This window comes from Globicephala melas, chromosome 6 (assembly GCF_963455315.2).
Source record: "Globicephala melas chromosome 6, mGloMel1.2, whole genome shotgun sequence".
In the NCBI taxonomy this organism is placed as follows: Eukaryota; Metazoa; Chordata; class Mammalia; order Artiodactyla; family Delphinidae; genus Globicephala; species Globicephala melas.
In genome coordinates, this window is record NC_083319.1 from 43,934,524 (window position 1) to 43,944,557 (window position 10,034).

Here is a 10,034-nt window from a genome sequence, read left to right on the forward strand (position 1 = left end):
TAGAGAGAGAACATAATTTGAACACTGGGTAAGCACTATTAGAGTTAAGGTAAAAGGATAATGACTGCAAAGGCTGGATAGAATTTCACACACATTTGTAGAGAAAGGCAAAAGAGAATTAAAACTTCTTTCTCAAGAACAAGACAAGAGGATAGATCTTGTGAGTGACCCTGGAACTATTTCCCGAGGTAATGTTCACAGTTCCAAGGGTCAGAAGGCCCACAAATTTACATTGCAGTAGAGATCAAGTCTTACATCAAGTTTATTAAGTTCTCAGGGAGACCGGAAGATAGAGGGAGGGTAGGCAGCCGCTTCCCTGCTCAAAAAAATTGCATCACTGTAACCTTCCACTAGTCACTGGGATTGCAGCGTTACAGACCAGGACCCGCTCCCCTGGAGCTTACATACTGATACAACTTCAGACCATGGTCAAGTGGTCTGGGGGAGAGGAGGTCCACTTCCCGTAGCTAGTCGTGAAAAGCTTCTATGAAGAGGTGGAATTTTGGAGGTTTAATAAATCTTTAAAAAGCGAATGAATGATGAATGACGAGCAACCTAGCAGTTGTCAAGGAGCTAAAGAACGTCTCTTCTCGGCATCAGGATCATAATGAAAAGGAAAAAGGGGAAAGAAACACTTCGGAGTGTCTGAGAATGAGGACAGTGCTTTCACAGGCCCCAGGCTGAAAAACGCGCCCCGACTCGGTTTCCACCGCCCGGGAAAACTGAACTACCAAGGAAAAAACGGACACCTCCCAGGCTACGTTGGAGGCAGGGCTACGGCGGGGGCGGGGCTAAATTGGGGGCGGGGCTACGGAAGCCGTACGAGCGCCGGGGCGCTCGGCCTGGGCAGAGTACGTAAGCCCGTGGCGCCCGGTGGGCTGGGGGGCCGTCCCAAGCCACCCCGCTCCGCTCCCCGCCCACAGCCGCACTTCCGCCGTCGCCGGCGTTCCGGAGTCCAGACGCAGCGTCTGAGTCGCCCGGCACCTTCTGTCAGTGGCGTGAGCGTCTCGCTGTGGCGTGTCGTCCGCGCTGCTCGGCCAGTTGTACGCCCGTGCGCTCGCCCGGCCGGCCGGCCTGCGGAGCTCCCGCCCGCGTCCCCCGGCTGGTCTGGGGCGTCCGGGCACCGCCTCGACGGCGGCTCCGCCGGACGCGCGTTCTGGACCGCAGCCCGCACCCCGAGCGGACGGCGTCATGAGGCACCTGCCGTACTTCTGCCGCGGCCAGGTGGTGCGGGGCTTCGGTCGCGGCTCCAAGCAGCTGGGCATCCCTACAGGTGAGCGCGGGAGGGCGCGGAGCCCCCACCCACGCTGGGCCGGATCACCTGAGAGCGAGGACGTCAGCCGGGGGGCTCCGGGCCGGGTGGTGGGGCTACGGGCAGAGGTGACGTTCCCGTCCTCCCCGCCCCCGCTTTGTTGAGGCTGATGACCTTTGGTCGGACCGATGGAGCGCGTCCTTAACCGTGGCTCCGAATTCACCGGCTTGGGGGGTGGTGAGGGCAGGAAGCCGGAGCTGAGTTTCGGGAGCCCTCTTTCCCGCCTCCCTATCCAGCCGTGATAAATCCGCCAAACGTGGCGCGCGTCTTTCTCTTTAGAAAAGGTAATGTGGGCCCGATAGGCTAAATTCTCAAGCCAGCTGTAAGGTTTTCGTTCTTTAAATACGTTAGTAGGTTGTGTCCAAATGATGACACAGGCAGATGAATGAGAACCAGGTATCTTTTTTGGTCTGCATTAGTTTTAGTAGTCAGGTCCTGAAGGTATGCTTAATTTTTCCTTAAAAATACATTCCAGGGCTGCACCTAGACCTATTAAAGCAGTCTTTGAGCTTGGGACCTAGTATGTATATTTCGAAAATAGAAATCTTTTCAAGAGACGCTGAAGCCCTTTAAGAAGGACCAGGGCTAAAAAAAACCCCAGCTCTTCCTGTACCTGTTTTCTTCTACTGTGAGAGTTTACGATTTTTGGTACACTTACTATAACCTGGTAACTTATACATATATAATCTGGTACCTTTTTTCCTAACCAATCTGTATGAAGAGGAGAAAGAAATCCTAGCCAGAGTATGAAATGATGGGATTAATAATTGTAGTTAGAGTCCTAGGAATCTTGTGAGGGTAATGATTTAGACTAGCCTTACATGTGAATTTTCTAAATATTGACTATGAAACTCTAAATATTAGCATATTTTCTTCTGTTGTTTAGCTAACTTTCCTGAACAAGTAGTAGATAATCTTCCAGCTGATGTATCCACTGGCATATATTATGGTTGGGCCAGTGTTGGAAGTGGAGACGTCCATAAGATGGTGGTGAGCATAGGATGGAACCCGTACTACAAGAATACAAAAAAGTCCATGGTAAGAATTAATAATTGTATTTCACTCTGTAAACAGAGAATGGGATGATGATTTAGAGTAATACACAGATAGAACTCATCAGTGGTGATCACAACATAATCCAAATACGAGAATTTACTTGACAGGTTTAAAAGTGAAGAGTTTAGTTACTAATTGAATGGAATAACTTTTCCATCCTTTTCACTTTCAAGATTATTTGTGTCTTTGGATCTAAAGTGAGTCTCTTATAAAGGGGGTATAGTTGGATCTTGTGTGTTTGAACCATTCTGCTAATCTCTGCCTTTTGATTGGAGAGTTTAATCCATTTACATTTAAAGTAATTACTGATAAGGAGAGACTTCTGATGTTTTGCTATTTGTTTTTTGTATGCTTTATAGCTTTTTTGTCAGTTCCTCCATTACTGCCTTTTTTGTTTAGTTGACTTTTTTTTGTAGTGACACATTTTGATTTCTTTCTTATTTCCTTTTGTGTATTTTCTTTGTGGTTACCATGGGGACTGCATTTAACATCCTAAAGTTATAAAAATCTATTTTGAATTTATATGAACTTAATAGTATACCAAAACTCACAAATTACATCATTGTGTACCCAATAACATAGATTAATAAATTTTTATGCATTTATCTTTTAAATCATGGAGAAAATAGAAAGTGGAATCACAAGCCAAAACTACAATAATTAATTTTTATAACTGCCCGTATGTTTACCTTTACTAGAAATAAAAGTGAAATAAAGTTGAGTTCACCAGATAATGTAGGTCATTTACTCTAATTATTTGGTCACCCTGTTAAGGTAGAACTGCTTACGCTGTGGATGGTGCTTTCTGATAAAATTGCAAGGTGATGCTTTTCTTCCTCTTTTTTTTTTTTTTTTTTTTTTTTTTTGCTGTACGTGGGCCTCTTGCCGTTGTGGCCTCCCCCGTTGCGGAGCACAGGCTCCGGACGCGCAGGCTCAGCGGCCATGGCTCACGGGCCCAGCCGCTCCGCGGCATGTGGGATCTTCCTGGACCGGGGCACGAACTCGTGTCCCCTGCATTGGCAGGCAGACTGTCAACCACTGCGCCACCAGGGAAGCCCTTTTTCCTATTTTTAAACCCCTTTGAGAGTATACATAATTCTTCTGTTCTTAAGAACAGAAGACCTACACAGCTGAAGTGCTTAATCTGCTAGATGTGGCTGAATCTTTGGGTCAGCTCAAGTATGTGGCACAAACAGTTATAGTTGATCTAAATTTCATCCTCTTTGAAGAGTTTATAGAAAAGTGCTGGTATAAGCAATAGAAGTGGCCCAGAACTACTTAACGTTGTGCTCAGTGTTCCTCTTATTTTTCAGGATTAAGGCTGTGTTGGAATAGATAAAGAAAATAATCGATGAAAGAAGGCAAAATATTTTTCTCTGGAATGAGAGAGGGAATGAAGGGGAGGGGAGGCTATCCCATGACTACTTTTTCCTTATTAGCTACTCAGATAACAGAACTCTTACTATAGAGCCAGTTAAGGAGTGCCTTGGAGGTCCTTCCATAGTTAGGAGAAACTCAATTTTCCATTGGTAGGAGGTTCATACTTTTTAGAGTTTTTCTTTTTTCTTTTCTTTGCTGATAACAGACATACATGATGTACCTGTTCAAGTCTTTATCCCTTTAAAAAAAATTGGATTGTCTGTCTTACTTAAATAAGTTCTTAATATATTCTGGATCCAATTCTTTTGTTGGAACTATGTATGACAAATGCCTTCTTCCACTGTGTTGCCTTTTTTTTTTTAATTCGCTTAATGGAATGGTATCTTTTGAAGAAGAGTTTCTTCGCTCATTCCCTGTGCTGTATTTGCTCAGTTTTTTCACCTTGATAAGACTCTTAATTACTTTGGTGCATGTTAGCTTTTTCTAAAAACAGCAAATCACACCAGATTTGTGGGATAGCATTTACCTTACTCAGTTATAATGGTACAAGGTCGAGAACAGGAGCAATGGAAGAATTCAGGAAATACTGCACTTAGATTTTAACCTGTCTTTAAAATTTTAAGGAGGGTTGATTGTTTCATTTAAATTACCTCACCATAAAGATAAATTCAATTTTAACATCTCTTGACTGTAGGAAACTCATATCATGCATACTTTCAAAGAGGACTTCTATGGGGAAATTCTCAACGTGGCCATTGTTGGCTACCTCAGACCAGAAAAGAACTTTGATTCTTTAGGTAAGTTCTTATTTAGATCTTCTTAAAATATTACTGCAGCTACTCTGCTGCTTCTCCTAATAGTAATCATGGCTAGACAGATAATATTTGAGCATTTAATATGCTAGGCACCGCTTTAAGAGCCTTACATGAATCAACTCACTTTATCCCCACAACACCCACATGAGGAATTATTTTGCTGATTTTGCAGATGAGGAAATTGGCACAGAGAGGTTAAGTAATTTGCCCGGGGTAGCATAGTAAGTGATGGAGCGTAGATTCAAACCCAGCAGGCTGGCTCTCTCTCCAACAGTATGAAGTTAATGAAATCCTTATTTCCTTTTCATATTTTAAGGAACCAGTAAGAGTTAATACTGTGATGAATAATGGATGCTTAGCGGTAGTTGAAGTGTAAGAAGCAGTAAATCGGAACATTTAAGACATGTCAAGAATCTTAGTGTAGTGTAATAGTTTTAATTCTAATGTAGAGTTTCTTTTACAAGTGTAAATATTGAGGAGAATTGATAGTATTTGTTTCTTCCATTTAGTATATGCCATGTACCTTTCTGCCAATGCCTTTCTCTAAGTAATTGCAAGAAGATTAGGGACATCTTTTGTGTACTATTGACTTTTACTTAAGTCTAGAAGAAAGGATGAAACAGACATTATTGGGCATCTACCCTGTGCCAGGAACACTGCCAGCCTATGAGATTTTAGGAGAAGCTGAACAAAGGAGTAGTAAAAAAGCACAGCAGCAGATTTTCATTATCTTTACCTGGTATATTCTCTCCACAGAGTCACTCATTTCAGCAATTCAAGGTGATATTGAGGAAGCTAAGAAACGACTAGATTTACCAGAACATTTGAAACTCAAAGAACACGATTTCTTCCAGGTTCCTAAAAGCAAAATAATGAATGGCCACTGAAGGAAAAGCATCTTATTTATTCATTCACTGTTTTCTAATATATTACTGCTCATAACTCTACAGTCTCATCCTGGTTATATTTTAAAAATCAAACATTTTCCTACAGCTGTGAATTAAACAGTACAATGTAGTTACCATATTATGTTCCAACTGTTCAATTAAACCCATCGTGTTACAGTACTAAAAAGGTTCATTTTAAAAATCAAGATTCTTTTTAATGTAATATGTTGATTAAAATGTACCACTAGAAAGGTCTTAAGTGTTTTATAATGGAAATGAAATATATATAAATATGGGGAACAGGCAAGTCAGTGGTTTGAGATGAGAACTATTAATTCTCATGGTAAAATTCTAGCATGCATGTACCTGTATAGCATGCTCTGCTAATCAGAAGGCTCATAAAAATAACTATATTAAGCAGAGGTTTGACAGTTTATTACAAACCTAAGGGGAAAAATCCAGAATTCATAATTTTGATATTTTGTGCATTTATATATTATTATAGACATGAAGACTTGTGAAATTTCACTTTAGTTAGTCATTTCCTTTAAGGGCTCAAATCATTGTACTGTGTTCCATTTTTGTTACAGCTGCCTCAGTTCTAATTGGTCTAGACTCTCTCCCTATTATTTTTTTGTTTTTCTTTTAAAACCGTAAAATGAGTGTTTTTCGAATCTCTAGTTCTCATTTTTGTGTTGTGTAACACGTCTCTCTTTTTAAGAGTAGATATTCTTCAACATTTTTCTTAACCTTTGTTTCCTGTAAATAATTCTCAGTGTCAGTTCTTCCATTTAGAATATCCAACTTTACGTTTACAAAATGTAGAGTTTCATCTGCGTCTGTATCTGCCGTCCCATCGCTTCACTATATGAACAGTGATTAAGTGCATATCTCTTGCATTTTAGAGAAAACACCCAAGTGTTCATCTGTAGGTTTCCTCAGAGTTTAAACGAACACCTAGCATTTCATTTATATATACCAGTTTCTTAAACAACATAAAATACTTGTTTCCTCCCCTAGGGAAACAATTTAAGACCCAACTAAACTATGAAATACAAAGCTATTTGTTTTTAATGTGACTGTATGTTCCTGAGCAAATGCCGACTGTTGTAGTTGTGTGTGCACAATGTAATTTAAGGCTAGAGTGCTATCTAGAAGATAAATTTTAAAGATAACTCATTATAAAACCATTTTCCCCTAATCTGCATAAATGAGGACTGATTTTAACAACACTGTTTATATAATATTTAGAAGAATATCTAAAGCTGATGTCGGAGAAGGGGGAAGCAGGAATAAATTCAGTTGGATTGTTTTGACTTTTTGGTATATGAATTTATGGCAAACAGTGTAGTATGTGTCTTTTTCATTTCTTCTTTACAGAAATACTTAGAAAATGTAATTTAATGTTAGAAATCCTATACTTGAAAGAAGCCTCAATTATCAGTGGTTCTGTGAAACAAAATTAAAAACAAACATGGAAAGTGTAAAAAAGATTTGTGTGTGAGTAGCTTGCGACTGATTGTGTCCTCATTAAATGTGAAAATTCTTTGATATTGTCACCTTACATTTTGTTAAATAACTATTGCTTTTGAAAAGCCTATAGTGTGTGGTTTAGGAGTTAGTTAACAGTGTCTACATTTTTTTAAGTTTTATATATAAAGTATTTATTATAAGAAATTGCAGTAGGGCCATTTTCAATTAGTGTTTTCAGGCCTTGAAATAAATCTTGACCAAGGGATGTTTCTTCTTTTTTTGTGTCAGTTTGAATCTTTTGATTTGTCTATATAAATTTCTGATTGGTTGGTTGATGGTTACTGGTTACTGTAAGGTGTGTTAGAGGCCCTGAATAGTGAGTTACAGGCAGCAGCTACAGGGAGAACCTGGCCAGCAGCGGTGGTTCTACAAACAGAGGCCTTGCCTTTAACGGCCCTTGTAGGTTAGGTCTGAGTACCGTTCCATAACCCCTGCTCCAAAACAGCGTTTTGTAACCCTCATGACTTGTGCCACCAACCCCCTCGCAGTGACTTGGGACTCTTGCCTGTCTCTACTACATGGAGCAACTCACAGTGGCTCTTTCAACACTTCATCACCAGTGCTCTCAGTTATGGAGGCTTAAAGCCTTGCAGTTAGGGCTGTAACACGGTTCCGATCAGGGAGATGTAAGCAGAAGTCTACTTGGAGTTTGTGAGGACAGTTCTGCTTCCCTGGTGAAAGTGCTAGCCTTTTCCTGTTCTCCTCTTACCTGGAAAATGGATGGAGGCTGATAGAGGAGAACCAATCTGACCTTCTGGGACTGAGCTAGGAAATAAATCTACCATATAGAAAGAAATGCCATCATAAGCAAGAGTTAGCAGAAACAAATTACAGAATAAGCTCTATGAAGGTGACAGATACGGGCATTATCAGATACAGAACTTGAAATCACTGTATAATATGTGTAAAGAAATGAGAGTGTCAAAAATGGTGAACTAAGGTTCTATAAAAAATCGGGCAGATTTAAGAATTGTCAAAATAGAATTGATGAAAAAATAATTCAAATTTAAAGCTCAGTGGACAGGATAAGTACAGGTTAGACACAGTTGGTGAGCTGTGAGATCTGACAGTCTGACTGCTCTCATACACCTATTGTCTATTCACTCCAAATTTGCTTCCCATGGTTTTTGTAATGTGGCTGTGACTTAACACTTCTTTGACAGTTGGCTTCCTTTTGGGTCAGGTCATACATGGACGTTGAGCCCTAGCTTGTGTCACAGGCAGCTCAGTTCTTGGACTTACCCCTGTGCTTACTTTCCCTGTTCCTGAGTGTGTATTTGGGATAGACATACCTGACAACTGACAGAATCCCCACTCTGGTTCCCTGACTGAAACGGGCCAAGTAGAAGCCACAATAGTAAAGCAAGTCAGTGCTATATCTCTGGGGAAATTGCCAAGTGTCATCATTAAAAATACAGAAAGAAAACAAGCAAAAAAAAAAAAAAATACAGAAAGATTCAGGGTAAAGGCTCCTAACATCTGTTCAGGCTGTACAGAAACTTAGTGGATCTTGGGAAATGACTGTATTATCAACTAATCAGGTGATGACCTCAACTGCAGCTGTTGTCCAGGATATATAAAATGTCTCAACAGATTTCTAAGGATTGGTGTAAGGAACATATCACAACATGATGGAGAAAAATCAGTATTTTTAAAATACAAAAATATCACAATGGAAAGCTATGTTGAAATGAATGATAATATGCAACGTGTAAAAATTTATAGGTTATAACTAATGCTATCAAGAATTATAGCTTTAAATACATAGAAAAGAAAGATCAATAATCTAAGCTTTGATCTCAAGCTAGAAAAAGAATAGCAAAAGAAGCCAGACAAAAATGAGTACACACTGGGCTTCCCTGGTAGCACAGTGGTTAAGAATCCACCTGCCAATGCAGGAGACATGGGTTTGAGCCCTGGTCCAGGAAGATCCCACATGCCACAGAGCAGCTAAGACCAGGCATCATAACTACTGAGCCTGTGAGCCACAACTACTGAAGCTTGTGCGCCTAGAGCCTGTGCGCCGCAACGAGAAGCCACCACAATGAGAAACCCGTGCACCACAACAAAGAGTAGCCCTCGCTCACTGCAACCGGAGAAAAGCCCATGCACAGCAACGAAGACCCAACTCAGCCACAAATAAATTTTAAAAAAAGTGAGTACACTGATTCTATATAAATTGTAAGAACAGGCAGAACTATAGCAAAAATGGTCAGAGTGGTTCTAGAGGACAGGGGTGACAGGAGGATTATGAAGGCTGTTGGATGCTTCCGTCTCTGTCCTGTTTCTAGATCTGGGTGATGGTTGCATAATGTGCTCGCTTGTGAAAATTCATCAAGCTTTATACCTACTTGTACACATTCAAATAAGGCAAATGATGTTCTGTATAGCTTGGCTGTGAATATCATTTACACAGTCAAGAATTACAGCACTGAATTTTTATGAAGCAAAATACATTTATTGGAAGGATGAGGAGGGAAGTGTGCAGGGGCAGTGATGGTAAGAGTTTGGGAAAGAAATGCTCATCTTCCGTTAGTGGGAAATGAGTAGGTAGATACCTAACCTGAAAACATAGGAAGCAGCAGTATAAGCATCTGCCTTAGGGACAGGGAGAAAACATATTAAATAACTGAAAGGGTTGAAATTGCTTGCTTCTAAGGAGTGGGAAATGGGATGTGATGGGAGCAAACAAATTAATATTTCTTTTTCTTACTATGTCTTGTTAAATAATTTGATTCCTTAAACTATGTGCAGGTATATCCTGATGAAAATAAAAATTAGCCTTTAGAAAGTTAATTATGTATTTGGAGGGTGCTAAAAAGTTGTGAAACTTAGGATAAACTTTTTTTTTTAAATTAATTTATTTACGGCTGCGTTGGGTCTTCATTGCTGCGCACGGGCTTTCTCCAGTTGCGGTGAGCAGGGGCTACTCTTTGTGGTGGTGTGAGGGCTTCTCATTGCAGTGGCTTCTCATGTTATGTAGCATGGGCTCTAGACACGCAGACTTCACTAGTTGTGGCTCACGGGCTCAGTAGTTGTGGCACACGGGCT

The 10,034-nt window shown here is 40.6% G+C and overlaps 1 protein-coding gene across 1 annotated transcript; it reads left to right on the plus strand.

Annotated features, from left to right (window-relative positions):
• The first annotated feature begins 820 nt into the window (after window positions 1–820).
• On the plus strand, window positions 821–7,190 carry RFK (riboflavin kinase). The gene is made up of 4 exons (XM_030876981.3): window positions 821–1,273; window positions 2,199–2,350; window positions 4,443–4,545; window positions 5,320–7,190. The coding sequence occupies exons 1-4, from the start codon at window positions 1,192–1,194 to the stop codon at window positions 5,448–5,450; spliced, it is 468 nt and encodes a 155-aa protein (XP_030732841.1). The 5' UTR covers window positions 821–1,191; the 3' UTR covers window positions 5,451–7,190.
• The last annotated feature ends 2,844 nt before the right edge of the window (window positions 7,191–10,034 follow it).

Bases quoted from the DNA above. Each gene is read 5' to 3' on its own strand.
- RFK (XM_030876981.3), top strand. From the start codon at position 1,192: ATGAGGCACCTGCCGTACTTCTGCCGCGGCCAGGTGGTGCGGGGCTTC. The intron at 1,274-2,198 runs GTGAGCGCGGGA...TCTGTTGTTTAG, and splicing joins GCAGCTGGGCATCCCTACAG to CTAACTTTCCTGAACAAGTA. The intron at 4,546-5,319 runs GTAAGTTCTTAT...TTCTCTCCACAG, and splicing joins AAAGAACTTTGATTCTTTAG to AGTCACTCATTTCAGCAATT.